This window comes from Toxotes jaculatrix, chromosome 2 (genome assembly GCF_017976425.1).
Source record: "Toxotes jaculatrix isolate fToxJac2 chromosome 2, fToxJac2.pri, whole genome shotgun sequence".
In the NCBI taxonomy this organism is placed as follows: Eukaryota; Metazoa; Chordata; class Actinopteri; family Toxotidae; genus Toxotes; species Toxotes jaculatrix.
In genome coordinates this window covers 13,904,540-13,919,580 of record NC_054395.1, presented here as the reverse complement: position 1 = coordinate 13,919,580, position 15,041 = coordinate 13,904,540, and the positions used below count along the sequence as shown (strand labels likewise).

The following is a 15,041-nucleotide window of genomic DNA, read 5'->3' as shown; positions in this document are numbered from 1 at the left end:
TTTGGCCCAGTTTGCACTGTTAAAATTGATGCAGCCATATCGTACTCATTAAGCCCATCACTCATCCCTACATAACCCCACATATTGTATAAACATGGAATCATCACTTTGTTGCACAGCATGGTTTCTCCGGTGAACAGGCTGATGTAAATATTTTGAAAATAGCACCTCAAAAGACACACTAATCAAAGCACTAATAAAACAGTACATGGATAAATACATACACATACATACTGTATATCCACCGTACATATTTACTACTTAATACTCATCTGCTCTGGTTTTGCTTTCCCTCTCTCTCCTTTCCATCCGTTCCTAATTTGGGAACATTTGTAGCTGCAGCACTGAGGCACACTTATCATACCATGTACATGCTATCACACATCAGCACACCAGCACACACGTACATTCGGACATAGTAATCTCTGAACGTGCAGACTCCTCCGTTGCCTTCAGCAGTCTTAACTGGGAAGAAAAATCCAATTCATGAGTGCATATTGTTGTTCTTTGTATTGACAAAATGCATCACTCACAGCAAGGGTGAATTCACCCAAATCCCTCCTGATCGTTTCTCATTCCGAGCCAAGCCTTTTTCTTGTTCGTGCTATTTGATGTCTCAGTTTTTGATTGTAGTTTTTCCAATTTTTATGTTTCTCCTGTCGCAGGGCCTTGAGCAGACAGCTAGTATGAAACTGAATTCAGGAAGACTGTATAAATCCCTATCAACTCCAGGGACATTACTCTGTGATGTCTGACCTGTGACCTTTCATGATCAACAGAGCGCCAAAGCAGAGCATTGTGTTAGTGATGAGCTAAACATCTTCCTGCACTGCTCAAAAATTATGACACCCAGAATAACAATAAACAAATTTATAATTAGAATGAACAGAAGTGTAAAATCTCCAAATGTGCATAAATGTTGAGTCATCATTCAAATGAGTGCAGTGTTTAGCACAGTTTAAATCTCCCTGACGGACAATACCCGTTTAATGCCGGACTGCATGCTTTGCCTGGACGAATCTGGACTCCCCACTTTGAGAGAAATTACACAGCAGGCGGTTTAATGTCTTCAATATGGCATCAAATCCTCCTGCCAAAGACTCAGCCACATCAGTGGGAAGAAGAAAACATTGCCAACCCAGTTTTCCTGGGAGTTCTCCAGTTTTCACTGCCCTCTCCTGGTGTCCTTCACCTACAGTCCAGCCCAAATAAACACTGAGCGAACTCAGCAGGCAGGACAGAACGGGGGGAGGGGGGGGGGGACGGGGGGTGAGCTTCTGGGAATTACCGGGAAGTTTTTGGAAATGTGAAGTACAAATAGTACATAAGTCAATTTTCAGTTCATTGTAGAATCAGTTATAAAGGATAACAATCAGATTATATACAATTTTGTCAAAGAAGTCAAAGTTGTAGCCTCGAGGTAAGCAAAATTTTGCACATTAAATTGAATCACAAAATTGGTGCCTAATTTGTTTCATGTCAAAATGTGACATTTTTGCCACAAACTTTTACATGTTGACAAATAATACAAAAAAGAAATATAAATAACACATTAATTATGCTTTTTTAAAATTACCACAGTTTAACAAAGAGGAAAACAAAATTTCACAATGTGAAATTTGATTTTAAAAAATCTTTAAAATTATGAATGACTAAACCCTTTCGATTTTAGTAAATTAGATTTTTTTTAAAAAAATCCCATTATGCAAACTAGTAATAGGTATGGAGAACAGATTTGGAAATGGAACTGTTCTGAATTTAAGTGAATTTGTTGCTTTTTGCTTAAGTTCAGACCTAGTTTGTTTCCATTAAATTAAATTGCCTTTTATGTAACAGTGTTTTCTGCAAACACAGCCATCAGTTCAGAGATCAGGGCCCGTTAATGGACAGTATGTTGGATTCGAAGCTCAAGCAGGAGCCATAGAATGTTCTCCAGTGTCCACAAACCTTGCATTTGTACACATTTACCACAAAGCGCTGTCCCAGATAATTATGAGCATCATGAACAAAAGGCACACACATTACAGAGACCATCAGTTTGCCAGCTTTTCAGTTCTTGTCTTGTTCACATATTGGGTTGGTGTTGTTATTGTTTTTGGATGATAGTTAACTGTCATCAGTCAATATTGGCTTTTGATGCTCGCCTCATATCCTAAAAATTGCCTGAGACAGAGGGAGTGTTACATATTGGAGATAAACAGACTGAATCACTGTGTGTGTGTGTGTGTGTGTGTCTGTGTGTCTGTGTGTCTGTGTGTCTGTGTCTGTGTGTCTGTGTGTGTAAGTGTCAGAGAGGCGAAGGAGGGAAAAGAAATAGGAATGGCCTCCTGCAAACCTCTGTGATTCAATCTGCTCTAGTTTTTTTCCCCCATTATGATGTCTCACATTTTAAAAAGACAAATGCAGAGAGCAAGTGAGAGGAAGACGGAAAAGAGAGACAAGCGGAGAGCGAGGGCGAGAGAGGTAGATGAGGAGGGATGAAGTCAGAAAAGGCTGAATGTGCAGAAGGTGAGAGGAAGCAGGGACAGACGAGTAGATGCTGGAATGAGCTGAGATTTGGAGGTGGGAACAGGGACCCTCTGGAGAGGAGGAGGACGGCGTGAGAGAAATGATCTGCAGTCAGCAGATGAAAGAGAAAATGAGGAAACAGAGATGTATTTTGCCAGGTGTTAGTGAGTTTCAGAGTGAAGGGAGAAAGTGGAACAGAGAGGAGCCTCCGATGATAGGCTCTCATCAGAGAGGGACAGAAGAGTTGTTACTGCCTGGGATAAGTTTGGGAAGAGTGAGTGATTTTTGGCAAAATGGGAGACTGTGTGTGTGTCTTTTTTTCCCGGCTGCTGACTTGAGAGCTATGGTGTAGCAGAATAAGTGTTTTTTTCCATTATAGTTAACATATCTTTGTATCAGCACCTTCATACGCACACGTAAGCATAGTGTTTGTTTACTGTGAGCTGTTAAATAAAAGAAAGAGACAGGTAAAAAAAATGAGTGTGGCATAGCTTGTTGATGTACTGATGAAAATAATGCCGTGGAACAGCATTTTATCTTGAACAAATTAAAACCGGAGCAGATTGGAAAACATGTTTCGTACTTAGATATGGTAAAATATTCTTAGAAAACAGAGGAAATAAAAATAAAGACCGCTCTCCAATAGAAGCCTGGTTGTCTTTGTACTTCAGGTAAATATCTGAAAAATGTACTAGCACAAACAAATGGAAATATCTTTTTTTGTCTCTCCTTTCTGATCTCTCTCTTTATTTTTTTTTTACTCTTACTTTCAGCCGCAGAGCTATTCCCATCACTCCCACCCACTCCATAATTACTTTTTTCGTTGGTTGAGGAGATGGAAACTCCAGCATATACTGTCTTTATTTCCTTCCATCTCTCCCTCTTAACTTTGCTTCTACTTGGTCATTACGCCCTGAGTGCCTGTGTTCTTCTAATTTTCTCCTTCTTCCCTCCTTTTCCTGTTTCTCACGCTCTTCTTGACACATCTGCTCTCATTTAATCTTTTTCTCTTTGCTCATTTCCTTCTGTCTGTCCACTTCCATTCGTTGCACTTAGCACCAGAGTAGATCCCCTCGTATGTGCACATCTTCTCATGAGTATTAACACAGAAAAATCAGCCACAAATAGCTCCCTAAAGGGCAGCAGCGCCATGAGGACGTTGTGTTTCCCTTGTATCCGTTTGTTAGCCCTCATTGTTGGGTGAAGTCAGATTGAGATTCCTGTGGGTTATAGAATAAGAACTGATGGGATTTTAATTACCACCCATCATCACTCTGAACCAGGACTGAACTTTTGACTGTGAATCACACTTACTCTTGCCTACTGCTTCAGTTTTTCTTGGGGGGGGGCAAACAAAATGAGCAGATAAATTAGTGTGCAGACTTTTTTTGCTTTCTGTGGCCCAAACTGATTTTTAAAGCAGGTGCTTGTGCTGCACTTGGTTGAAACATCTGGTACCAACTGTCCTTAGGTATGTGGGATAATCTGTTATTTTTTGAATATCCATAACAATGACCACCTTGAAGGTGGCAGAGGTCATTTTTGTGTTTTGCACTGTTTCAGCCATGCATGTTTTAATGTTTTTGAATTGTCCACAAGCTTAAAAAAAAGTTTTGGCCATATCCCCTTGCTTTAACTTCTGATCTGTGTAGAGATGTGCACACAGCTTCAAATCAACAGGATACTTTTATAATTTCTTCCCCATCTGTTTTGGAGAAACCTTATAACCTGAATTTATTATTCAGTGTTTACTTTGTAGAATATTGTGCTTTTCTCTCCCAAGGATTTCTATTATCCTTCACAAAGTACCATGAATATTCATCAAAGGGAAGAAAAATAGTCAACAATCAGTATCTGTGTTGAACAAAGAAAAGTATTTTCCTAGTTGTTCTATATTTGTTGAGCAAAATATCTCTGTCAACGCATATTTAAGCATTTATTTTGGGTTGGTGGCACATTTTCAAATTTTCACTTTTCATATACACCAGGCAGCCACAACATTAAAACCTTTAACTGGTTTTAATGTTGTGGCTGATCAGTGTATGTTTGATGTATCTATACCTGCAGCCAAATCATGGTAGCCAAAGAAAATATGACAATATTCAGTCAGCAAATAATGTAATGTTTTTACCTGCTGATTTAGATGTGTTGCAGCCGTGGATGCAACTGCAAACCCCGACACATTTACTGTGATGTTAATATTCACTATCCCCAGTGAATAAAGAAATAAAAGTGAAATGTAACAACAATAACAAAAATGGTCATGACAATCTGTCTGGCATTGAGCAAATTGTTATTTCTTCCTGTTTCAATTGTTAATCTTCAATCTAATCTAGACTTGAGAGCACACAATGGATCAAAGAACAATTTTGAATAGTTCCTTTTTTCTCCTGTCTCCCAATGTAGGAGACCGAACTAGAAACCTGTTAAAGTGGCAAGAAATAGTATTTTAAATTTTCACAACAAACACTTTGGTATTTATGTGTTTTTCCAGAATTTTATGCAAAGCTTGCAGGTTACCTAGTGCTAAAAGAAAAGCTGCTAACAAGGCACATTAGCATTACTGTCTAATGTGCTTTGCCAGTGTAAAATTAACGAAAAACAACAGCCTCCTGAGGAGAATACAACACTTGAATAATTTTGAACTGCCTTTGAGTCATAATTGCTGTTAAAATCTGCTAATAAAACACATTTAGTATACAGTAGATAGTATTTATTAAATTCATTCTGTAGAAATTGAGGGGAGCTGAAGAGGATTTATTTTCAATTTTACCTTCTAGGTTTTTTGCATAATTGCATCGGGGATAATTATTCAAATGTCTTCATATTCATTCTCAAGGCAAATTTCAAATTAGTTTATTAAGTGTCCACAGATTCTCTGTTTTCCATCACAATGTAGTTGGTAAAAGTAATGTGGTGTAATGCCAAATCCCAGGGTGCATTTTGCTAATACTGTAAAACTCACTGTGAGACTGTCAGAATATGACTAATGTAGTATTATTGTTACAAGAATGAATATTCTGGATCTACAATAATAGCTTTTGGGGAAATACACTTGTTGGCTAAACAGAGGGATATGAGTATGGTATCGATCTTTTCATCCAAGTCTCAACAGCAGCAAAAAAGAGCCCCATTATCTCTTTAAGACGTTTATAGGTTAGCTTTACTCCATTTTGACTTCCCATCAGCATACTGTACTGTAATTATGTTTGATCTATGACTCAGAAACCCACATTGTGTTCTTTGATTTGTTCCCATGATAACTTTACACCATCTTACCACACAGTGGATCTCCATATATTAAGACTTGCAGGTCAACTGACAACAGCTGTCCGTGCAGTGAAGAGTTAGAGTTATGTGTAATGAACCTGTACACTTCTAATCTCTCATTATCTCTGTATACATAATATGAACATCCTCAAAGCTACTGCAGGCTGTTGAAGAGTATGAGTCAGGATAAGAACACACTGGAGGTAGTTGTATCATTATTATTTCAGGTATTATTAAAAGCCTATCAGATGAGCCCTAAATGCAGCATGTTGTCAGAGGGAAGTTTCCTCACCATTCAGGTTCCTGATGCGAGCTGTCACACAGCTCTCCATCTCCCAGAGTGCAACACATTCACGGTGTTGATTTGGCCATGCTCGGGCCGTTTTTAAAGCTGTAGTGCTTGCAGGCACCTGTCTCTGGTCTGTCAGGGAGCTGAGCAAATGGGCCATTTTTCATTCTTACGTTCAGTGGTGATGTGTTCATTCCTCTGATGGACACTGTGAAAATGACATTCACGCGTTAACAAAAGCCCGCTTCTTCTCAGTTTGGCCTCTCAGGCAGCAGCTCATTTTCTCCCGAGTCCTTACACCAACTAATAGCATCCCCAGCCTACGCGTTTCCTTTGAATGGCCTTCCTAGTACATTCAGCAGCCTTTCATTACAGTATGAACTGACAACGAGTCGTCTTGAGATCAGGGATGGTTAGCGTGGGCCGCTAGACGTTAAGCACTAGCTCCCACAATCATACCCCTGGTCCATTAGTTCCATTTATCTGCAGGATATTTATAGGGGACCTTGAGTTGGGGGTCTTGAGGCAGGTGATGTGGGGGGAGGGGGTATGTGGGGGTGGGGGCCCTGTCCTGGCTGGTGGTGGTGATTAATGCATGAATACACAAGCTTTATCACGAGTCCGGCAGCCTCGAAACCAGAGAATGTCAGTGCAATTAAAGACCGGTGGCAGAATTAAGAAAAGGGAGGCAGCGCCTATCTGCAGATTGCAGACGGAGTCGGGGTACATGGGCATCTTGGTGAAGGTTCCAGCAACAGCGTCTTTTCATTCCTTAATCACCTCCACTACTCATTAGGGTCTTCTTTTGTTCCTGCCGTCGCCTTTTCCTGCGCTGTGCCAGCAGATAAAATATGGCAGGTTCAGATGAGAGGAGAGCTTGGGGAACCCCATTAAATGGTGACAGAGAAAAGGATAGAAAATGAAGAGGGAAAGAGAAGAGGTGATGTTGGAGTGGTGGAGTCAGTCAGCTAAGGAAGAAGAGAGAACTCAAGGGAGAGGGGTGGTGACAGGAATGCGAGAAACAGTGAGTGAGAGTGAGAGCGAGAGAACTGTTCGACCATGACAACTAGTAATTCCTCTCGATCGAGCTTTAGGACCGTTGGAACACTCAACCAGAGGAGCATTAGAATATGGGAAGTTTTGTATCATTACCATATAGAGTTCAGCTCATTAAAACTGTGACTGCTTAAATTACCACGACAATAATCTCCTCAAACCTGTGAACTTGAACTCTCTGTGAACGTAGAGTACCGTGTACTAGTGCAGTGACTGAGTGTAAATTACCGGCTTTGCTCAATCATTCTGCTTCTTAATAGAGCACCAGAGTCCTCTTCCTGCTCTGTAGGAGTACCAAGGTCTTCCATGAGATGAAGTCTCCTATTATTATTATTCTTGGTTAATGTATTCCATGGAGAGTAAAGTCATCCTGAGTTGTTGGATTTGTGTGGAGTCTTTCAGAGAGAAAAAAAAGAGAAGAGAAACGTTTGTCTTTTTGTAGACAACTGAGAATCATAACAGGTAATTGGCTTTGATTTAATGGCTACACCAATGATCATTACAGTGTTCAAGGGCCGATTACAGAGAAATACACAGTGACATAAACTGCTGTCAGTTCATCCTGTAGAGGTGGACAATGGGGCCTATGTAAATAAATGCAATACATCCCACCTATGCTCACATTGAAGCCACACAATAATAATAATAATAATAATAATAATAATAATAATAATAATAATAATAATAATAATAATAATAATAATAATAATAATGTGAGTTGGAAAGCTGAAATATAAAATATGCACTCAGAATAACAGCAATGATAACAACAATCAAACTAAAGCAGAGTGTTGCTGAATGCTTCCCTCGGCTTTACGGATTATCTTTTGACTGGCTGCGAAATATTTGGATCCCCACAAGCAAGTGTCTGAGATCTTTTAAAAATGCACAATGAAGTCTGTATTTTGAACTAAATCTTCCTCCAGACTCTGTGAGGTAACGGAGGCTTGGCTGCCTCTATTTTGAGGGAATAGTTTATTTTGGGAGACGCATCTCTACCTGACAAGGATTTTGTGTTTCAGCCCCGCTGAGAAGAGGAACAACAGGGGGTTCTTGCCGGCAAAGGCTGAGTCCTCTACGTAAGTTTTGCTGCAACAATGTAAAGCTTAGCACCAGACTCCCATAAGAATCAACAGCCAGGTCACTGACAACACGCATGTGCTGTCTCTTTCACTCTTTCACTCATTACAACAGTTTTCATGGTTTCAGAGAGAAACCGTGTGTTAACCAAGAAAACGAGCGCAGTTCAAAATGTCTACAAACAGTAACCAACAGTCTTCAAGCATAACAGCACCTCTCAACCCTTCATTCACATATTCAGTTATTATTTAATACAAATGATCATCCTTGAAACTGTCTGGATTTTTAAAAAAGGAACTGAGAGCAAGGCTGCAACTATTTTCATTATTAGTTCAATTGTTATTTTTTTAAATCAGCCAATGAATCGTTAACTCATCAAATGTCTAAAAATTAGAGAAAAAAGATTAAAAAAGATTAAAAAAAAGATTAACAGAGAAAAGCAACAAATCCCCACATTTTAGAAAATGGAGCCAGAAAATGTTTGCGTTTCTTAAATAAATTGCTCCATGAAGTGACAAAGACAGAGGAGAGCTAGAAAACTGTGGTGTGATTAATAGTTGAAGTTGTAACTGGAGTGCTGCCACAGATTCCTACGGGGCAGGTTTTGATTTCTAGTTCAGAGTCGGATTTCATCCTTTGATAGCAACACAACAGAAGATGGATGTACTGTACATGACCCCATTGTGCTTTGATTTCAGCTGTGTTCATGTTCTTCCATTTACTTTGTGACACAAATTGTTTGAAAATTTGTGTATACCGTATAGGCATTATATTTATATTGTTTCATCTGCTGTGATAGGCAGGGGGGGGGCATGGTAGCATAAGGTTTAAAGCTGAATTGGTCCGACCACATTTGAAGGAAAAAGTGTTTGTATCTGTTCAGAATGGACACAGTCAACAACAGTGCAAAAAGCCTTCCGCCATATCTTCCCCGTGGCTGCATCCAACTGTCTCCCTGATGTCTAGTTGTGTCTTTTATAAGTTTTTGTAGTCTCAACACAATAAATCGTACAAATGGGGCAAATATTGACACTCACTTTTGGACACTCTCTCCCCCAAAGGCATTCAAGGTGTTGCACTTGATTGTATGCAAAAAAAAGTGGCGGAGGGAGATGTGTGAGGAATGAGAAAAGAGGGGTTAAGAGTTCAAACGGTGTGTATCTTCTCACCTTGACGCACCTGTCTAATAGCTATGCATGGTCGGCATGATCCGGATGTCTCTGTCTGTTTGAGACAGTTAAGAATTTCCCTTAAGTGGTGTATGCACCAGGAAGGAGCCCGTGTGAGTCCGGAAACAACTGTCTGACAGTCGTTGCAACCAAATTTATTTCAGCGCTCCCTGTTTGTTGAGGATACAGTGATTTGGATAATTACATCATTACAAAGCCACATGGGGTACAACAGTTGTTTTAGTCTCTGGGCCAAATCATTATTTATTTCATCACAGCAGAATTACCTTTTCCCTCGGTTGTGTGCTCGGCTGGTTAAACCATTTATTATTGATAAAATAAAATGAGGAAGTTTGACGGTGAAGAAAATGGAACAAAGTGTGATAAACTCTCATCAGCATTTTTTAAAATATAATAATAATAAAAAAAGTTTCTGCTGCAGTGCAGTTCATTGCTTTCCCATGAAAGCTATATATCTTGCAAGATTATTGCAACCCATGCCTTCACTTCTGTGGTGTGTTTATAATATTTTCCACACAGACAAAAATCAAATGTAATGTGGGGAAACAGAAAGGACGGAGCTGATAAAATTCATGTGAATGTCAAATTATTTTCCACAAGGCTGCTGTTTTCCTTCCAGCTTAAAAGAGACATTTCAGATATCTGAAATTTGATGTTATTTAGTAGATATCAGATTTTAGGCATTGCCATTAAATAGGTAGAAAAGATGAAAGATGCATTTCTAAACTTCTCTCCCTTTATTTAATTACCATGTATAATGTATGCATCGCTTCACATTGCACACTGCAAACATACAGACTCTCTAATTTTATGCCAGGCAGAAAATGACTTATCCTCCTTAACTCTGTGTGGCAGATATCCACACTTACGATGAGACGATGGGTGAGCTTACTGTGTCTTTGTCAGATAATATCCCTGCTGGCATGTGAGAAAATGAGGAGAGAACCGAGGGAAGATGGAAGCAGAGAGAGGAAATTATGCTTTTATCTTTAATCCCTAATCCATTACCCCAAACATGATTAATACTACAAGCATAAGTAAAGGTTTACAGAAAGCTTCAGTCTCACTCAAGGTGTAGCGTTGCAGAGCAACAACAGAGATTATGGTTTTGATTGTTTCTACATTTCTTCTATATAAGTAACCCCTGGTATTTCATCTGGTCCACCTTCTGTCTGTCTGTCTGTCTGCTCTGTCTGTCACCATCCTTAGTGTTTCTTAGACTCTAGCGATCTGAGATGAAGACTACAAGATCAATATGAGGCACTTGGAAATAATGGAAACATTCATTGTGTTGTAAGAGACACAGATTCAGAGACTTGAACAGTAACCCAGAAAAAAAATACAAATACCTCCTGCATCTGACTAAAAAATAAATAAATAAAAAAATAACAGCACATCACTACCAGGTCTGAGGAAAGCTGAAGCAATAATAAGAACAGCAGCATGACTATTCTCTCTCCTTACCTCTAACTCTTAAAAAACACATCCAGTTGGTCTACCAGGGAGCACAAATCATCACAAAATGTGTGCAGCCCAGCAAGTCATAATGGTTTCTTGCTTCTCTCTGTATTTTAAGCCCGCATGGTTCTGTAAGATTTAAGTGAAAAAAAAAAAAAAAGATTAACAGCATAAATCACGTTGGGCTTCTTCGTAAAAAAAAAAATCCATCTCCTCATAATTGTGAGAGTAAATGTGCATCATTGTATCCAAATTATGATTATTGTGTTGTGATCATTAGTGGAAATTCTCTCACACAATAAAGATTCAGGCATTAGGGTAACAGGATAATCAGCCAACACATCAACATTCGGCAATGATTGCTTACAAATAAGTTACTGTATCAGCTACAGCATCACAAAATGACACAGTAATCAAGTGCAGACGACATCAACAGGCAAGTTGCACTGAAATATGTGTGCCATCTTCATTTGTTTTAAGTTTAAAATGTCATTTCCACGTATATTTTTGATGCAGCAGTGCGGCAATAAGTATTTCAAGGAAGCTTTGAAGATTTTCTTGCTGCAGAAACAAATGTGGAAGCTTAAATGTATGAAAATGCCAAATTTAAAAAGTTTCTGAATAAATGAAGACTTTTGAAGACATTGCAGAGTTTAACATTAAATCTAGTAAAGTTCTTTGCTGTCATTTGAAAGTTTTTCAGCTAATGTTTTAGGTTCAGGATGACTTAATTGCATATACAGTAAACAAAACCTCCAGTCACGCCTGGGCTCACTCTGCAGCACCTTCTGTCATGGTTCTTACTTGTTACTTTGATTTTTTTTTTTCTGCCATACTCTTCCCCTTTCCCTTGGTAACTTTCTAAATGTTGGTGAGGGCCTGTCAAGGGCACGATGCAAAGGAGATAAAACATTTTCATCAGGCTACTGAGCAGCAGCACCAGCAGCAGCTTAAAGCTAGCAAATAAGTATGCACTGTGAATTTTTACATTATTCAAAAAACAAAAAACTGACAACTGTGTTCCTGGTGCCAAAGGCTGCACCACGGGCATGTTTGAAAAATTATATATTTGCAAGGTGTTGGGCTCCAAAGTGATATACAGTTTTTAAAAAAACAGCTCTCATGCACTTTTACCAGTCACCCCAGGTGGGGGACAGGCAGCCAAGTTGTTATTTGTAGCCTTATAAATCCATCTCGACAAGCATGATGACTAATCTCACCATAATGACAGCACCACCCCTACAGACCTCCAGCTCTTCACCCAGACACATCTGTGCTCAATTACTGCAAATAATTCAACCAGCAACAGCATCTTAATAGGTGGGTGGTGGACTGATGGCAGAAAGAACGGGAAGAGGAGGAGGAGGAGGAGGAGGAGGAGGAGGAGGAGGTAGAGGCCAGAGAGGAGCAGTGGTTGAAGAGTAGGGAGGAAGAGATGTAGTTTGCTGGAATGTGAATTTTACTGTGTGAGTGAGCAAAGCAGAATTGTAAATGCTGTGAGATTTCTTTGTTTTTTACCAACCAAAAACCGCCATTGCTCAAAAAGTGACACTTGTAACACTCAGAATAAAAACTCTTTATGCATCTTATGCAGCAGTGGCAGAGCGACCAAAGCAGACTCCACATTTGGAGTGACAAAGTCATCTTAGCCAACACTTTTATGTGAGCTCACCTGGAGCAATGCACTCAAAATGCATTCACTACATGCCACCGGTGGGAACCAAAAACTGTATTAGAAACCACTGAACCTCACCAGAAATCTAATCACACCTTGGCCATAAAAATGCTAATATTTATATGCAGCAGTCTCTCAAAGCAGTGAGACTGTGTTTGTACGCCTGCATGTGTTTAAGCTTGCATGCTCTCCGCAGATATAGTAGCTGTGTTGATGAATGGCAGGCTCCTGTGGAGTTGGTACAGTGTAAGGAGTGAGGAGTAAAAGTTCATTATTGTGTACTAAGAGGGATGGCACAGAGTTGATTGGTGTGGTGTGATGCATTAATCATTTTGTTTCCCAAATGTCCTGATGCAGTCTGTGTCCTGCTCACATTTAGTTTGTAATCTACAGTATTTTTGTCCATAGAAGCAAACTTACACTCATGTGGACTTGAATTTGTGCACACAGGCTTTCTCTCTCCATCGTAATTTAATGATTGTTAGATACATATTTTACAGCTCCAGATGCTCCTCTAAGTCTATATTGCATGCTTCAACAAGCATAATCCACACACAGAGATAGGTCAAAGTAATAGTAATCAGTGAGAAATATATTTAATTAAATCAAAGTCGTAAATACCTACTTTTGTGTGTTTGTTTCATTGAAATTATTTAGTTTTCTTACATGATCTTGCTCCACATGCTTGAGCTCACATCTCATTTGCAGGAACTCCGATGAATTCCAGTATCTTTTTGTTATCTGTATAGATCGCCCCATATTTTAGCTGTTTAATTAAGCCTGTTTGTTATTTGCTCTTCTCCCAGATCCCTCTCCCCACCCGAGACAGAAGCCACCGGCTGCTGACCTCAGCTACAAGACTGAAATCAGCAGTCTCATGGACTTCAACTCTCCAGACGCGTCCCTGGACAAAGGTAAGACCTTTGTAAGATCAGTTCTTTTGAACCAGAGCTGGTTGACTTAAAAGAAGGTTTTCTACTGCAGTGCCACTGGGGTAGAAGTTCTGCCCGGAGTTCATCCGCAAGACCTTGAGCTGAAGATAAAGAGCCTTTAACCAGGGTACACCAGGATTTCATAATGCGGCGAGAGCAAGAGTACCTAATAGTAGCTCCTCTGTAGTCTTCAGTGCTGCTTCCATTTCAACATTTGCTGCTTGCACCTGTCGTTGAAACAATGAGTATCCATTACAAGTTATTCGAGCTAACAAGAACTGTTGCGACCAGTCCAGGTTGCCCCTGGCTGCTAATGAACTCAGTGAGTCCTGTGTTTGAAAAACATCACAGACAACTTCTCAGTTAATCAGACTGTAACACAGGCTGCGTCGTAATTTAGTCTGAGTCTACTTTAGTATTGAGCCAGGAGTGCAACAATAATTGATCACCTTTTGTTTATGTTTATGTGCAGTTTGTGCTCTTGTGAATTGACTCTGCGTTGCATGCCTGACCAGCAGGAAAGACATTTTAAGTCTCACTGCAGTATGTACGCCAATAAAGCAGTGAGTGGATGAATAATAATAAATATAAAAGTAAATATAATTCTATCAGTTAAAAATGTAACAACTCAATATGGTAAACATGTAATTGGTTAAAAGTAAATATAATGTTATCATTGCATTTGAATGCTGTTTTGAATGGTCAATTTACACCCACGTTGATTGTAACTGCTTTGTCGTTGCTGGTTGATTTTACTACAGCCACTTTATAATCTTACATAATGTACCTTTAAGTCTCCTGTACACTTTGTGAATTATAAATGAATCAGAAAAAAATGTTTTAGCTTGCTGAGTCAGTAGTTACCTGTGTACCTATTGTTATTGGTTTTAAATTGAATGCATTAATGCCTTCCAATCCTCAGGTAAAATTATGCTACAGTAAGGGCTTTGTCAACAGTTATCATCGTGCTCCATAGCCAACCCTGTTTATAATTCTGCTGTAAAGTCACTTGCATCACCATGAACTGCCCCAAAGAGCAGCCGATAAACTTTAAAGTATTCCCAGACTCTTTTCTGACCGGGTGGTCGGATGGGACTCACGTTGGCGTCATCAGCTCCTCAGACAAACACATTAAGAGAAGTTTATCTGTAGTTTGTTTCCATGTTCCAGCTCTTTGATGACAAAAGCTTCTTTCGAGAGCTTGGAGTCTTGTGAAGAGGATCAAAGTAGCTAACAATGGCACCAGCACAGAAGCATCTCTTGGATTGTGGATCCTATGTGGCTGCCAGCTCCAGTATGGATCTGTAGTGTCACCCAGGCAGCCCCCGGGGGCCCTTTTCTCATTAGAATGTCTGCTCAGGGTCTGTTTGGCTGCCAGTTCTTTCCTCTCTCCTATTTGTGTCTGTCGATGTTGTGATGATACTGAGAGCGCTCACAAGTTGGCACCGTTTGGGAAAAAGAGGGAACAGTGTTGTTGCTTTTTGGCTACTAAGGAGTACAAACCTGTTACTGTACTGTATATGGTATGAATCTGCAATAAATTCCCTAATATTTTATACATACATTTCAGAAGAAAAGTATTT

At 39.6% G+C, this 15,041-nt stretch overlaps 1 protein-coding gene across 3 annotated transcripts in view; it reads left to right on the top strand.

Moving 5' to 3' along the window:
* kazna (kazrin, periplakin interacting protein a) overlaps positions 1–15,041 on the top strand; it is a 188,027-nt gene that overhangs the window by 124,096 nt on the left and 48,890 nt on the right. For all 3 annotated transcript variants that reach the window (XM_041061890.1, XM_041061898.1, XM_041061916.1), the window contains one exon: positions 13,333–13,440. In XM_041061890.1, coding sequence (XP_040917824.1) covers positions 13,333–13,440 — 108 coding nt within the window. The remainder of the gene's footprint in view (positions 1–13,332; positions 13,441–15,041) is intronic.